This window comes from Coregonus lavaretus (genome assembly GCF_964263955.1).
Source record: "Coregonus lavaretus genome assembly, chromosome: 24".
Taxonomy (NCBI): domain Eukaryota; kingdom Metazoa; phylum Chordata; class Actinopteri; order Salmoniformes; family Salmonidae; genus Coregonus; species Coregonus lavaretus.
In genome coordinates, this window is record NC_140011.1 from 11604600 (window position 1) to 11622448 (window position 17849).

The 17849-nt window shown below is 42.9% G+C and overlaps 1 protein-coding gene across 1 annotated transcript in view; it reads left to right on the forward strand.

Annotated features, from left to right (window-relative positions):
• Window positions 1-411: 411 nt before the first annotated feature.
• The window catches only part of LOC311099396 (disabled homolog 2-interacting protein-like), a gene marked incomplete at its 3' end in the record, with an annotated part of 34069 nt that continues 16631 nt past the window's right edge, over window positions 412-17849 (forward strand). The window contains exon 1 of the mRNA XM_084140095.1: window positions 412-997. Coding sequence (XP_083996221.1) covers window positions 868-997 — 130 coding nt within the window. The 5' untranslated portion in view covers window positions 412-867. The remainder of the gene's footprint in view (window positions 998-17849) is intronic.

Sequence of the window (17849 nt, forward strand, 5' to 3'; positions counted from 1 at the left end):
TAGAGTCATTTGGAGTGGACTGGGATTGTGAATGTAGCATAGGAATGGAATGAGGTTAGAGAGAATAAATCATATTGTAGTCTCATATGTTGAGGTTTACAGATCATTTCATCTTGGTCCAAGTCTGTGGAAAGACAGGGTGGAAGAGGCAATGAGAATAATTAATGAGAAATGGAGAGGAAGAAAGAGATTGAGGAAGGAAATTGAGATTTAAAGCCAAACAGATGTAAATCCAAACAGATGTAAAGCCAAACAGATGTAAAGCCATGTAAATCTAAAGGCTTCCTATTGCACTTCCACCCCCATTCCATCACACTGCTGATCCCTGCCAGGTTTTCACCACAGCCCAAACTTTTCTTCTGTTGTTCTCTCTTAACTCAATGGCATGAGTTGAGAGACATGCAGCCCTACACACACACAGCCCTGCAGGTTGGCAGGTCGAGGGAGGAGAGGCATTGTAATAGTATCTCTCAGGGTAACTAGTAGGCTTCTCCCCGAGTGGCTGACTTAATGACTGAGTGAGAGAACGACAGAGGAGGAGTGGTCTATCTTTCTCTTTCTTCAGAATTCCTCCAGTCACTCCTGGCTGGCAATGGGAATGGGAACAGCTTTCCTGTGATTCAGAATACAGAGACACTGCGTTCAGGACACTCTGGCGTCTGACGCTCTGGGAAACTTTAGAAGGGAGTTTATTTCGGAAGTTGGAGCAGAGTTTTTGGAAGTTTGGGTACAGTGAATGGCGTGAAGTTGGAGTGCATTTGGGAAGTTGGAGAAGAGTTTTGGGACGTTTTGATAAGAGTGGAATTTAAGTGTACTTGGGATAGAGTGAGAGTTGCACTGGCTTGGTCCTGGGTTTTTGGAAGGACAATGGCAGGGGCAGGCATTACCAGGAAGGGTTCTGGGAGACCCTCGTACTACTACAGGTTTCTGGGCCGCACTCGTCTCCAACGGCAACGCAGCAGGTCCCGCAGCCGCACCAGACCAGCAGCCAGCAGGGGTAACACAGACCACCACAGTCCACTATCTCTCTGTCGTTTGTTTCTTTGTGTTTTCTTCCTGCCTGTCTGTCTGCCACTGTGAGATGACAGGGTAGCTTTGATGTCTCCTCTCTGTCATTGAGGAGGCACGATGATCACGCCACATCTTAATGGCAAAGTGCACACACTCTCCGACACACAAAAAGTTCACAGGCAAACACATACAAAGACACAGATATACACACACACACACACACACATACACACACACACACAAACAAAGACATAGATACGCACATACACACACACACACACACACACACACAAACAAAGACATTGATACGCACATACACACACACACAAACAAAGATATAGATATGCACACACACACACACACGTGGGGACTTGGGAGTTCCGAGCACAATTGTCCCACCTTGATCTTTATTACACACTCAGCCACAGAACCAGAGGAGCAGGAAGAGTAGAGCTGACGTCTTTACTCACTTTAGGACACACATACTCACACTCACACAAACATACACACACACTGCCCTACACTGGCCTGCTTTGTGATACAGTATGGTTTCAGTGACAGAGTGATGTGATGATATTGTGTTCTGTGTGTGTGCCTGTCTCCTTGTCTGACCTTCCTGGCTAAGTTTGCACTCGTATAGCTGAAAAATAGTTCTGTTTGTTTACTAACTTATCTCTGATGGGGATTCGTCCAATAATGAAGTGGATAGGGGAGGGCATGCATGTCTGTGTGTTTGCTTTATTGATGCTCTGTTGAGCCCAATTCTGCTCGTTAGCGAGTGGTTGTCTCAGTCTTTTGTTTGTGAAGAATAAAAGTGAATAGAGAAGAGAAGTGAAGAGAATAAAGGAGAAGAGATGAAAAGTGAATGGGAGTTTAACTCTGTAATCATCCACCCTGTATGTGTTCTCCCCCATTGTATACAGAGGAGTCCAATGGCACTGCACACAAACACTGTTCTTTTACTGGTCTGTCTTTGTTTAGGTTTTGGTTGTTTAGGTCACCTTTGTTTGAGTCAGGAGCTAGGTTTCTATTCAATTGGCAACATATTTTCATGTGAAAATTCTAGAATCCGCAGAAAGAAAATATGTGAATTTTCCCACTAGTGGTGTGTTTCCACCAAATTTACTTTTTGCTGATAAAAATAAGTGCTTGATGACGTAGTGCACACACAATTTACTTTTTCGCTTAAGTTTTCATGTACCGAATAAAAATCTAAAGTTCAATATGTTTCCATCATTTTCAACTCTACTGATAGTTTTGTCACAAAAACTGTTGGGTGAAATAGAACCCATTTCAGTGTTAATTTAACTCCTGAATCAACACTAGAAATGTTACACTGAAAAATCAACACTAGTTAACTCTTGCCAATTTGCTGTGTTCTATGAAAGGGACACATCTGCAGGCTTCCATACATTTCAAGAACCTTTTCGAATTCTGAAGAACTGCAGATGCCAAGTCAAGAACCCCACACTTAACTCAGTGGTTATTTTTTGGGCAACAGTTCTCAAAATAACCTTAAGAGCTGAGGAAGAACCATTTAAGAGCCTGTTTTTCTTTCAGTGCACTTGTATCAGTGTGTACGGTATGGTATGTGTGTGTGTGTCTGCACAGAGAACAAGTGTGTGTTATCTCATGGAAGTTGCGGTGGCCTCTGACGTATGTTCTATGGCTGGTACAGTAAACACACAGACAGTTGGCGTGTGTATGTGGGAGGGGGGGGGTCTGAGGCCTGTCTCTGTGTGTGTCTATCAGATCCTATCAATGCTAGTCTTATCATGATTACAACTGTACCTGTAGGTGGTTCACATTTACATATTCAGACTCCCTGGTGGTTATGGCCTCCCTTATCTCACCACCTGGGCACAATCATAAAGTAATCACGCTTTAGTCACACACAGATGCATGCAAGCACACACACACACACACACACACATTGTTATATCCGGTCATGAGTGTGTTTGATGCTCTCATCAGAAGCCAGGGGAAACTCTTAGCTAGCTTGAGGCTGTTTGTCTGTGGTAGGACTTGACCTGTGAAGAGCTTCATTGTGTGCCTATGTGGACAAATAGAATCCTTATGCAAACACTGCTCTATTACTCAGCTCTATCATAGCCAGTAGAAGTATAGGAAACAATGGACAAAAACTGTCAGGAGCTCTTTTTATAGTAATTATTCTGTGTGTGTTCTGTTTTTTTTCCATGAGAGAGAGAGGTTGTTAAATAGGGTTAATTAGGTTTGGTAATAAAGAGTTAACAACATATCACAGCCCAGAACACCGTTTGTCTCTGTTACACTGTTCATGGTACTTTTACGTTTTCTTTCTACACTGAAGGGTTCTACGGTGTCCTGTTCTATGCTGAACATTGATTCCTGAGTTGTGTTGCTCTATGTGTGGTGTAGGGTAGTGTTTGTGTGATTTTGTTTTCCCTTCTTGTGTGTCCTCTCTCATACAGGACGTTATCGCTGTCTTTCACTAGCTATCCATCATCCTCCCCCTCTTTCTCTTCAATCTCACCACAAACTCACATTACATCAGTGCACCATCCAGCAGCTGCTGTTGAATGGTAGGTTGAGTAACATTCATAAACACACACACACACACACACACACCACAGCAGCTGTCTGGGACGGGCCGAAGATATACGCTCCCTTTTGAACAACTGAGCCCCCAGCTTTCTCTTTCTCTCTTTCTTCTTTTTAAAATGTATTGTGGGATCTGTTCTTTCTTCTCTTTCATCTGCTGGACGACAGATGTAGATCTGTTTAGGCTGTTATGTGGCTGTTACAGTGTGACCACCAGCTGTAGGCTACAGTCAGAGCATGCTAACACTATCACACCTACACAATGGAACATAGTGTAGTGGAACGTATTAACCATACTGTATCACCAGATCGTGTCATTTTTTCAGGAAAGACTCAGGGCCCTGGGTAGAAACCATAACTGGGGCCTATGTTTTTCCTTGAATAGGGTGGGTGTGTCAGTGTTGGCTGTCATAATGTTGTTTATGACAGATCTCTGCTTTCCTCTCCATGTGTGTCTCACTAAACTAGCGGGAAGTGAAGAAGTGAAGCAGGCCTGTGGATGGGAAACATGGATGCACCAACATGGTGCTGAATGATAAGTCAGTTTCCAAAACCCAGGTTAATTTACAACTAAACACAGGAAACTGGAACACTGCCTGGTTCTGACGCCTGTACTCTGCCGGTGTGTTTGTATAGAGATAGAGAAGAGAGACAGTGAGATACTGTGGGATCATCATGATATTTAACCCAGAATCAGGGTTTAGCACTGGCTGTTGTCATAAAGCCAGTGGCATTAGAAGCTGCTCCCTGTAGTACCTAAACCAGCCAAGACTAGACTGGATGGAGGTTTGAGCATATAGCCCTGCATGGAAGCTGCCACAGTCAGAGAGTGGTCTGACTGTGGATGTGGGTGTCTGGGGAGAGGGAGGTAGAGGACAGGCTGTGATTCTGCCCGTCCTTCTATCTAAGACCCTCCTGTCAACACACAAACACATAATCGTGACACACACTGTCCCACAGTGCATTAGTTTAGTGCAATGGTTCTTAAACTTTTTCACCTCGAGACCCGAATAAGAAACTGACCGTCCTTCCAAATCCAAATGGTCCTCCAACGACCCAAATTAAGAAGAAATAGTGTGCGATTATAGATGTCTTCTCATAACTCGAGACCCACCTCTCACATGACCAGGGCCCACTTTGGGTCCCGACCTGGTTTAGTACATTCATCGACAAGCCATATTAGCTGACCTTTGAGTGTGCTGCACTCTATTAGGGGAGGACATGTTATGTTTGTTGTGTGTCTGTTAGGGATTTTTTATTTTTTAAGGCTTTGTCTAAAATCAAATGCAATTTTCTATGTGACATTGCTAAATAGCCTACAAGGATAGACCATTACATTTGAAAAGTTATTAAAACAAGAGTTTTATGACAGTTATGAATGCGCCCAATAAAAAAGATGCACTGGTACGTAGCCTACACACGTTTCACACCTGTACCTTGTTGTTATTGTCTGTCAATCAAAGCGACACTACAGTCAGAGGCTCCATGTGTAGGAAGGGAGATTCCTAATCAATGCTAAATGGAATTAAAATTACCTAATTTAATTGGCTAAATGAGAAGGAGTAGGCTATAATGGTCAACCAACAGGTAGGACGTTGTTTCATATGAATGGAGTTATTGAAGACATTGGACGGGGAGCGCCGCAAATTAGCCTCAATTAGACTTGCTACTTTAGCTAGTTAGCTGACTAACTTAGCTGGCTACTGTAGCTAGCTAGCTTCTTTACCACAATTTGATGCAGTCAAGACAGGCACTACCAGATGGTATGATAGATAACCTATGACAGCAACAGGTTTGTCTAACTAGCGTGAGTCGGTTTTCTCTCTCGCTCGCTCTCTCTCCCTCCGTGCCACACACATAGACTGTCACACACTACAGGTCTTCACGGATCTACCCGAACCCAATTTCCCGAGATCTGACCCATGATTTTGGTGGACACGGACCTCAGATCTGTTTAAAAATATGTGAAATACCGACCGTTCCTAGTTCCTAAACAACATAAACGCACATTCCACACATGTAGGTTACATTTTATTCTCTTAAATGATTGTCAGGGAGTCCCCTTTCATCAAACCAAATGTGTCAAAATATAATTTTATGACAGTACTACATATGTATTTGCTTTATTAATACGAGCCACTGCATGTGACACGGGGTAAAATAGGCCAGGGTTTCCCAAACTCTGTCCCCCCCCCCCACACACACACACACATACATTTCAATTGTAGAAATTGGCTGATTATTGGCTGATTTTAAGATGAAAACTTCAACCCTGTTACTTTATTTGGCATCTAGGCACTTACTAGTCATTTATTTAACTTAACATAGCCTTGCAGTCCACTTTTTTTGTATTTTTATAACCTCTCATGTCACCCCGCTCCTCCGCACACTCCACTGGCTTCCAGTTGAGGCTCGCATCTACTACAAGACCATGGTGCTTGCCTACGGAGCTGTGAGGTGAATGGCACCTCCTTAACTTCAGGCTCTGATCAGACCCTACACCCAAACGAGGGCACTACGTTCATCCACCTCTGGCCTGCTGGCCCCCCTACCTCTAAGGAAGCACAGTTCCCACTCAGCCCAGTCAAAGCTATTCGCTGCTCTGGCACCCCAATGGTGGAACAAGCTCCCCCATGACGCCAGGACAGCGGAGTTACTGACCACCTTCCGGAGACACTTGAAACCCTACCTCTTTAAGGAATAAAAAAGTGGTTGTCCCACTGGCTATCATAAGTTGAATGCACCAATTTGTAAGTCGCTCTGGATAAGAGCGTCTGCTAAATGACGTAAATGTTTTTACAGACAACCAAAGCTCTTTACAGTGTAGAGGGAAACTCATCACCCTAACCCCACTTACAAACTCTTTCTTTGTATATATTTTATTGGCCCATCCACCCCCTCGGAGGAGGACAAAAGTAACTGTGTTTAAAAATTTTGTTTTTTACAGATACTGTATCTTTGAACTTACTGCCTTCTTGTTCACTTCAGCAGCATATTTATCTTTGGCTTTTGTTTGTCTGTATTTCCCCTGGTGACATTCATAAGTCTTTATGCCCACAACTTGAAATGGCACACCATTCAATGGGAGACTTTTCCTCTCCCAACTGAGTTTTTTTTTTATGCTGAAGGCTGTGCATCTGTTCAAGGTAAAGAATATGATATATTACTCTTAGAATGAAAGGCTTGTAGGGAAGCTAAGAATGTTGCTCTATCAAATAGAATAACTCCACTGTGCTTGGAATGGAATCCCTTATGCTAGCTAGTTAGCTCATTTTAGATGAGAGTAGCAAAAGTTAGCTACTAGCTATCTAAAAAAAACTTACCTTTTTGCCCAAAACTTTTGTCCTTTCTCAATGTTATACATTTTAGTGACGTTGCCAATTCTTGTTCCCAAATGTATTTTGTTATTTAGTCATCAAACTTGAACTCAAGATATGCTATTTAGAAATAGAGGCATTACCCGCGAACCGGAATACGCATCATCACACTCCCTCATCTGATTGGTCGGGCAGGTGGGCCTTCTGACTTTGTGGCTGTGGTAACTAGTGACGACTAGGAATGACAATGTATGAGCCTCATTTGTGCACATTGTGGATACGGAGGGATAAGAAAGTTGCCAATATTTTCAAGACCTGAGCTATTTAATGTATTTATTTTATTTATTACATTTACTCGTTTATTTAGGCTATTTAATGTATTAGTTTAGGCCTATTTAGTAGCCTAGGCTATTTTTCTATTTTCTTTGGGCTATTTTTTTAATGTAAAATAATTTGTTAACTAATGTTGAATGACTCGAGTCAAGTGTGATATTTGTCAGCATAAAGCTGAGTGACTCACTCATACGCTAGTGTCGTGGCTTTCATTCAAAACAAATAAGTTATACTATAATGCAGAGTTAACAACACATTCTTTGATTGTCTTTAAAAATATATAATTTTTGACCAAGTTAATCTGCTTGTGTGTGTGTGTGTGTGTGTGTGTGCGTGTGTGCGTACGTGCGCGTGTGCGGTAGACTGATAGCCTGGCCATCGCTGACTGTATTAAGCATCCTAAAATCACCACATATAAATCCTCTAATCTAAAAAATTTGGTAAACAGGCTCAGGCAGCACTGTCAAGAATGCTGGAACTGTGTTACCCTCCCTGCAAAAACAGCCATTTCCTCCTCCTCCTGCCTCCTACAGCCTGCCTTTCCCACAAACACACAGACAAAGGCCCTCCGCAGCCAAGCCAAACAAGAAACAGCACCCCCCTCTCTCTCTCTTAGCTTTGTATGGAAACAGAATTTTGGGACTGTATATGCATCTGATAGTGATTTTACTGCTTCTTGTGGAAAGTACCACTGCTCTTGGTGGGATGTTCTTACTAGTTCTAAGAGAGGATGTGTTTGTACATTTGTGAGTTGAGTATTGTATAAGAAAGAAAGCTACTTTAGTTCCTTACAATATGAACTTACGCAGGAGCTGGCAACAACAGGGTCGAGTGCTGGTTAAGTGACTGTCTGTGTCTGCAGGTGTTTATTGTTTCTCTCAGATGATAAGACACTCTGAAGCCTTTTATCACCCGCTAAGTGGAGGGTACATATCTGCACAGAGAGAGAGAGAGAGAGGTCAAAAGTCCAGGGTGCTCCTCACAAGTCACAACTCAGTGTTAACACACTACTAAGGCCCTATTCCAACTACGAAAGATGAAGGACAGTCTGAGGAGTGGCGAAATAGATTTCTACTTTTCAATTCACATTACATCCTTGTGTTTCCTACTTTGTGGCTGGCAACCCGACATTCTTGGTCCCCAGCTCAAATTGGCCGTAGATATCACAGTAGCCACTAGCCAGTAAGCACAAACTATTTAACAATCCGAGCAACTTTTCTTCTAAAACATATTACAGTATTGAATAATACAACCAAACCATATTACACTCTTGAATAATGCAACTATCTACAAGCATGTGCAGACAATTAAAGTGATTATTTTCTTGTCCATACACATTAAATTAGCTGACAATACACAACTAACTCCTGCTAGCTAGCTAACTGGGTCATTCCTCCCAACTTGAAAAACTAAGTATATACAGTACCAGTCAAAAAATTTGAACACACCTACTCATTCAAGGGTTTTTCTTTATTTTTATTATTTTCTACTTTGTAGAATAATAGTGAAGACATCAAAACTATGAAATAACACATATGGAATCATGTAGTAACCAAAAAAGTGTTAAATAAATCCAAATATATTTGATATTTTAGATTATTCAAAGTAGCCACCCTTTGCCTTGATGACAGCTTTGCACACTCTTGGCATTCTCTCAACCAGCTTCACCTGGAATGCTTTTCCAACAGTCTTGAAGGAGTTCCCACATATGCTGAGCACTTGTTGGCTGCTTTTCCTTCACTCTGCCGTCCGACTCATCCCAAAGCATCTCAATTGGGTTGAGGTTGGGTGATTGTGGAGGCCAGGTCATCTGATGCAGCACTCCATCACTCTCCTTCTTGGTCAAATAGCCCTTACTTAGCCTGGAGGTGTGTTTTGGGTCATTGTCCTGTTGAAAAACAAATGATAGTCCCACTAAGCGCTAACCAGATGGGATGGTGTATCGCTGCAGAATGCTGTGGTAGCCTGCTGGTTAAGTGTGCCTTGAATTCTAAATAAATCACAGACAGTGTCACCAGCAAAGCACCCCCACACCATCACACCACCTCCTCCATGCTTCACGGTGGGAACCACACATCCAGAGATCATCCGTTCACCTACTCTGCGTCTCATAAAGACACGGCGGTTGGAACCAAAAATCACAAATTTGGACTCATCAGACCAAAGGACAGATTTCCACCAGTCTAATGTCCGTTGCTCGTGTTTCTTGGCCCAAGCAAGTCTCTTCTTATTATTGGTGTCCTTTAGTAATGGTTTCTTTGCAGCAATTTGACCATGAAGGCCTGATTCACGCAGTCTCCTCTGAACAGTTGATGTTGAGATGTGTCTGTTACTTGAACTCTGTGAAGCATTTATTTGTGCTGCAATCTGAGGTGCAGTTAACTCTAATGAACGTATCCTCTGCAGCAGAGGTAACTCTGGGTCTTCCTTTCCTGTGGCGGTCCTCATGAGAGCCAGTTTCGACATAGCGCTTGATGGTTTTTGCGACTGCACTTGAAGAAACTTCCAAAGTTCTTGAAATGTTCCGGATTGACTGACCTTCATGTCTTAAAGTAATGATGGACTGTCGTTTCACTTTGCTTATTTGAGCTGTTCTTGCCATAATATGGACTTGGTCTTTTACCAAATAGGGCTATCTTCTGTATACCACCCCTACCTTGTCACAACACAACTGATTGGCTCAAACGCATTAAGAAGGAAGGAAATTACACAAATTAATGTTTAAGAAGGCACACCTGTTAATTGAACTGCATTCCAGGTGACTACCTCATGAAGCTGGTTGAGAGATTCCCAAGAGTGTGCAAAGCTGTCATCAAGGCAAAGGGTGGCTACTTTGTAGAATCTCAAATATAAAATATATTTTGATTTGTTTAACACTTTCATGTTACTACATGATTCCATACAGTGGGGAAAAAAGTATTTAGTCAGCCACCAATTGTGCAAGTTCTCCCACTTAAAAAGATGAGAGAGGCCTGTAATTTTCATCATAGGTACACGTCAAATATGACAGACAAAATGAGAAAAAAAAATCCAGAAAATCACATTGTAGGATTTTTTATGAATTTATTTGCAAATTATGGTGGAAAATAAGTATTTGGTCAATAACAAAAGTTTCTCAATACTTTGTTATACACCCTTTGTTGGCAATGACACAGGTCAAACGTTTTCTGTAAGTCTTCACAAGGTTTTCACACACTGTTGCTGGTATTTTGGCCCATTCCTCCATGCAGATCTCCTCTAGAGCAATGATGTTTTGGGGCTGTCGCTGGGCAACACGGACTTTCAACTCCCTCCAAAGATTTTCTATGGGGTTGAGATCTGGAGACTGGCTAGGCCACTCCAGGACCTTGAAATGCTTCTTACGAAGCCACTCCTTCGTTGCCCGGGCGGTGTGTTTGGGATCATTGTCATGCTGAAAGACCCAGCCACATTTCATCTTCAATGCCCTTGCTGATGGAAGGAGGTTTTCACTCAAAATCTCACGATACATGGCCCCATTCATTCTTTCCTTTACACGGATCAGTCGTCCTGGTCCCTTTGCAGAAAATCAGCCCCAAAGCATGATGTTTCCACCCCCATGCTTCACAGTAGGTATGGTGTTCTTTGGATGCAACTCAGCATTCTTTGTCCTCCAAACACGACGAGTTGAGTTTTTACCAAAAAGTTATATTTTGGTTTCATCTGACCATATGACATTCTCCCAATCCTCTTCTGGATCATCCAAATGCACTCTAGCAAACTTCAGATGGGCCTGGACATGTACTGGCTTAAGCAGGGGGACACGTCTGGCACTGCAGGATTTGCGTCCCTGGCGGCGTAGTGTGTTACTGATGGTAGGCTTTGTTACTTTGGTCCCAGCTCTCTGCAGGTCATTCACTAGGTCCCCCCGTGTGGTTCTGGGATTTTTGCTCACCGTTCTTGTGATCATTTTGACCCCACGGGGTGAGATCTTGCGTGGAGCCCCAGATCGAGGGAGATTATCAGTGGTCTTGTATGTCTTCCATTTCCTAATAATTGCTCCCACAGTTGATTTCTTCAAACCAAGCTGCTTACCTATTGCAGATTCAGTCTTCCCAGCCTGGTGCAGGTCTACAATTTTGTTTCTGGTGTCCTTTGACAGCTCTTTGGTGTTGGCCATAGTGGAGTTTGGAGTGTGACTGTTTGAGGTTGTGGACAGGTGTCTTTTATACTGATAACAAGTTCAAACAGGTGCCATTAATACAGGTAACGAGTGGAGGACAGAGGAGACTCTTAAAGAAGAAGTTACAGGTCTGTGGAGCCAGACATCTTGCTTGTTTGTAGGTGACCAAATACTTATTTTCCACCATAATTTGCAAATAAATTCATTAAAAATCCTACAATGTGATTTTCTGCATTTTTTTTCTCAATTTGTCTGTCATAGTTGACGTGTACCTATGATGAAAATTACAGGCCTCTCTCATCTTTTTAAGTGGGAGAACTTGCACAATTGGTGGCTGACTAAATACTTTTTTCCCCACTGTATGTGTTATTTCAACAACAACAAAATATGTATGTATACACTCACTACTGTAATTCGCTCTGGATAAGAATGTCTGCTAAATGACAAAATAAAATAAAACATATAATGCTACGGCAACAATTTCAGGTAAAAACGGAATAAAACAAGTTTTAAAAAAATAAGGAAAATGTCTGTACATTTCAGCTGTTTCAAAAACATTGCTATGCTATTACAGTTTTTACTGGAAGAGTGTTGGCTCAATGAGACATTTCTGTTTACACTGTTCTGCTTAGAGGGGGGCGAGTGTCGTGCGCTACCTCTGGTGGTAGCTGTCGAGACGTGACACATTTGCAACTTTACATTGCAGTAATATGTGTAGCCAAAGGTATTTTTGCGTGAAGACCCTCTAAGCCCCTATTCTCTCTCTCTCTCTCTCTCTCTCTCTCTCTCTCTCTCTCTCTCACCCTTCTCCATCCACTAAACCTTGGCAGTTTAAGAGTTTATTTCTCTTCTGTGGCCAGTGGGCTTTGTTTAGTGATTGCTAGCATTGACCGTATCTGCTTTTGTGTTATGCTTGTCACTTTTGTAAGTACTGCTTTTGGCTTTTTCTGCGAGAGCTCCATTAAATGTCTTGCTCTCAGCATTTCACTGACAGACCAGGGTGTCATGGAGTTTCTGAAAAGCGATGAATGACAGACTGTCTCCAAAACAAATAAACAACAAGAGATGAACATACTCACAGTGATGAATACATGTGAAATAATAAGCAGAGTGCTCTATGAGTGACATGATGAAACAGCTATTGATATTCGGCTGAAGAGAGCATTGTCTTTGGTGCAGTGTCAGCCGGTGTCAGCTCTCCTCTCTCTCCTGTCATAATAGCATAGCTGTGTGTCCTCTTCAGAGTGGTTGACTCATTATTTGGCTGAAGGAAGAGGGAGATCTTCTAAAAGGGCATAAAGACTAGCTAGGGCTATCCATAACAGCATGCCAAGGGTGTATTCAGACCACTGTATTTATTTGTTGTGTTGCCACTGTTATTCATATACAACCAGAGAACAAATGGTGAGAGTATACTTCAAGCACTTTAGTAGAGTAAAGTTTGTGTGTGGATGCGTGCTTGCCTGCTTGCACATGCTTGTGTTCCTACGTACTTGCACATCTGAGTGTGTGTATTCTATTGCGGCAATAAAGACGGTAGGTGACTTACCATTAACACTCTTTATAGTCCTTCCACCTCTGCCTCCTGTGATGAGTCCTCTCCTCTACATCTCCTCATACTAAATTAGTCACTATGCTAAGTAGCTCTATGGTGCTTCCGCAATGAGAGGGAATTTACTAAAGTTGTTCTCAATAGACGTTTACCTAATCTGCCAGTACATGAGCAGCAATAGTGGCTAGAACAAGAGCCCACACCAATCCCTATGCACTCCCAGGCACCCTGAGGGAGGCCACAATATGTCAATCTGTTGCTGGGACGACGGCTGATGATTGACAGGTGCCCCGTGGCTGTCAGCCAGCGTGTGGTCCAGACAGACGGCGGTAGTAGACTGGATTTATGCACTCTGTATCGCTGGGTAAATTACCTAATAAAAGACTGACATGATAAACAGCTACACACATGGTCGCACACACACACACACACACACACACAGACAGAGACAAACACATACAGTGGGGTAAAAAGTATTTAGTCAGCCACCAATTGTGCAAGTTCTCCCACTTAAAAAGATGAGAGAGGCCTGTAATTTTCATCATAGGTACACGTCAACTATGACAGACAAATTGAGATTTTTTTTTCCAGAAAATCACATTGTAGGATTTTTAATGAATTTATTTGCAAATTATGGTGGAAAATAAGTATTTGGTCACCTACAAACAAGCAAGATTTCTGGCTCTCACAGACCTGTAACTTCTTCTTTAAGAGGCTCCTCTGTCCTCCACTCATTACCTGTATTAATGGCACCTGTTTGAACTTGTTATCAGTATAAAAGTCACCTGTCCACAACCTCAAACAGTCACACTCCAAACTCTACTATGGCCAAGACCAAAGAGCTGTCAAAGGACACCAGAAACAAAATTGTAGACCTGCACCAGGCTGGGAAGACTGAATCTGCAATAGGTAAGCAGCTTGGTTTGAAGAAATCAACTGTGGGAGCAATTATTAGGAAATGGAAGACATACAAGACCACTGATAATCTCCCTCGATCTGGGGCTCCACGAAAGAACTCACCACGTGGGGTCAAAATGATCACAAGAACGGTGAGCAAAAATCCCAGAACCACACGGGGGGACATAGTGAATGACCTGCAGAGAGCTGGGACCAAAGTAACAAAGCCTACCATCAGTAACACACTACCCCGCCAGGGACTCAAATCCTGCAGTGCCAGACGTGTCCCCCTGCTTAAGCCAGTACATGTCCAGGCCCGTCTGAAGTTTGCTAGAGTGCATTTGGATGATCCAGAAGAGGATTGGGAGAATGTCATATGGTCAGATGAAACCAAAATATAACTTTTTGGTAAAAACTCAACTCGTCGTGTTTGGAGGACAAAGAATGCTGAGTTGCATCCAAAGAACACCATACCTACTGTGAAGCATGGGGGTGGAAACATCATGCTTTGGGGCTGTTTTTCTGCAAAGGGACCAGGACGACTGATCCGTGTAAAGGAAAGAATGAATGGGGCCATGTATCGTGAGATTTTGAGTGAAAACCTCCTTCCATCAGCAAGGGCATTGAAGATGAAACGTGGCTGGGTCTTTCAGCATGACAATGATCCCAAACACACCGCCCGGGCAACGAAGGAGTGGCTTCGTAAGAAGCATTTCAAGGTCCTGGAGTGGCCTAGCCAGTCTCCAGATCTCAACCCCATAGAAAATCTTTGGAGGGAGTTGAAAGTCCGTGTTGCCCAGCGACAGCCCCAAAACATCACTGCTCTAGAGGAGATCTGCATGGAGGAATGGGCCAAAATACCAGCAACAGTGTGTGAAAACCTTGTGAAGACTTACAGAAAACGTATGACCTGTGTCATTGCCAACAAAAGGTATATAACAAAGTATTAAGAAACTTTTGTTATTGACCAAATACTTATTTTCCACCATAATTTGCAAATAAATTCATGAAAAATCCTACAATGTGATTTTCTGGATTTTTTTTTCTCATTTTGTCTGTCATAGTTGACGTGTACCTATGATGAAAATTACAGGCCTCTCTCATCTTTTTAAGTGGGAGAACTTGCACAATTGTCACACCCTGGTTCTGGGGACTCTATATGTTGAGCCAGGGTGTGTAGTTTCTATGTGTTTATTTTCTGTGTGGTAGTTCTAGTGTTGTATTTCTATGTTGGCCAGAGTGGCTCCCAATCAGAGGCAACGAGTGTCAGCTGTTGCGGGTTGTCTCTGATTGGGAGCCATATTTAAACTGTCTGTTTTCCCTTTGTGTTTGTGGGATCTTGTTCCGTTTTGGTTTGTTGCCGTGTCGGTTGTGTTATACCGAGGACGTCACGTTTTCGTTTTGTTGTTTTGTTCGTGCATTCATTAAATAAATAAATATGTTTGCAACTAACGCTGCGCATTGGACTACTCCGTATAACGATCGTGACAACAATTGGTGGCTGACTAAATACTTTTTTCCCCCACTGTATGTAAATTAGGTATTTCTGTAGTTTGTGTAGATTGATGACAGAAAAATATCATTTGATACATTTTACAATAAGCCTGTAACGTTACAATATGTGGAAAATGGCAAGGGGTCTGAATACTTTCCGAATTCACTGTACACACACACACACACACACACACTTTAAACATGGCACCGTCATAGGATGCTACATTTCCAACAAGTCAGTTTGTCAAATTTCTGCCCTGCTAAAGCAGCCCCGCTCAACTGTAAGTGATGTTATTGTGAAGTGGAAACGTCTAGGAGCAACAACGGCTCAGCCGCAAAGTGATAGGCCACACAAGGGACTGCCAAGTGCTGAAGCACGTAGCGCATAAAAATTGTCTGTCCTCGGTTGCAACACTCACTACCGAGTTCCAAACTGCCTCTGGAAGCAACGCCAGCACAATAACTGTTCATCGGTAACTTCATGAAATGGGTTTCCGCACACAAGCCTAAGATCACCATGTGCAATGCCAAGCGTCGGCTGGAGTGGTGTAAAGCTTGCCGCCATTGGACTCTGGAGCAGTGGAAACACGTCCTCTGGAGTGATGAATCACGCTTCACCATCTGGCAGTTCGACGGTCGAATCTGGGTTTGGCGGATTCCAGGAGAACTCTACCTGCCCCAATGCATAGTGGCAACTGTAAAGTTTGGTGGAGGAGGAATAATGATCTGACGCTGTTTTTCATGGTTCGGGCTAGGCCCCTTAGTTCCAGTGAAGGGAAATCTTAACACTACAGCATACAATGACATTCTTAATGATTCTATGGTTCAAACTTTGTGGCCCTTTCCTGTTTCGGCATGACAACACCCCCGTGCACAAAGCGAGGTCCATGAATAAATGTTTTTTTGAGATTGGTGTGGAAGAACTTGACTGGCCTGCACAGAGCCCTGACCTCAACCCCATCGTACACCTTTGGGATGAATTGGAACGCCGTCTGCGAGCCAGGCCTAATCACCCAACATCAGTGTCCGACCTCACTAATGCTCTTGAGGCTGAATGGAAGCAAGTCCCCGCAGCAATGTTCCAACAGCTAGTGGAAAGCCTTCTCAGAAGAGTGGAGGCTGTTATAGCAGCAAAGGGGGGACCAACTCCATATTAATGCCCATGATTTTGGAATGAGATGTTCGACGAGCAGGTGTTCACATACTTTTGGTCTTGTAGTGTAGCTTTCACCTGGTCAGTCTAGGTCATGGAAAGAGCCGGTGTTCCTAATGTTTGGACATTCAGTGTATGTCCCTGTCTATTTCTCCCTTGCTCTAGAGCTGGTGAGGATAGTGGGTAGAGAACTGATTGATAACTAAAAGTTTATTCTACAGTACTTGACTTTCATCCAGTTTTACACACTGAGCCCATCTGATTCACAGCTAACAGCCTTCTGGCTTCTCTTCATCTTTACATCGCTCAGCCCAATAACACCACAGCCGGCTAGCAAGCTGCTCAGAAACATGCACACACACACACAAGCATCTGCACGCACACACACGTAATATTTACATTTACATTTAAGTCATTTAGCAGACGCTCTTATCCAGAGCGACTTACAGTTAGTGAGTGCATACATTCTTTTTTATACTGGCCCCCTGTGGGAATCGAACCCACAACCCTGTCATTGCAAACGCCATGCTCTACTGAGCTACATCCCTGCCGGCCATTCCCTCCCCTACCCTGGACAATATCTAAGCATACCTGTTGAACTGTCTGTATCCTTCTTACTGGTGGTTCTTTTTTTAAAGAAACAAAATATGTGACCGGCCGCCTCGATTCGGACTTACGTAGCAAAATTAGAAATTTTATTTTTTACATTGGATTAAAGTAGAGACTCAGAGCTCGAAAATGGTGTCATACACTGCAGTTAAGGAATATTTGGAAAGTAATTCTGCTTTGAAAGTTGATAAACTTGTAACCCCACTTTTGAGAAAATGGCCCTTGAATGTTTTGGTGCACCTACTGGAGAGCTCTTCTTTGTCTACACCCATTCAGCATAGTTCACACCCTCTTAAGCCTTAGCCCCACCCATTTCTTTAAGGATTCACATGTGAGGCCATGTGGTAAAGTTTCATGAAAAGAGTCATATATGCTTCTCTGAATCTCTGCTAAAATCTGGGTAAAAGATTGAAAGGAATGTGAGTCTTATTCAGTACATTTAGTTATTGCTTGCTTTCTAAAGTCTACCAGTTAAGATAGTTAGACAAGCTAGCTTGATTGATAGCCTGAAATGGCTTCTTGGTAGCTAGTAATGAGTTTGGGAGATTGGGAAACTATCTGGGCTAGCTAAAGCCAACTTCATAAAAAGGCTGTGGCTAGTAGTATTCCAGAGACATTTTAAAAACATTTGAACAGGACAAATCTGAGGGGGCATGTGCCCCTGTGCCCCCTATGGGCATGACACCTTTACACGCACACATACACACAAATGCATTTGCACACATGCGCACACTCATACGCACACACACATGCACACAC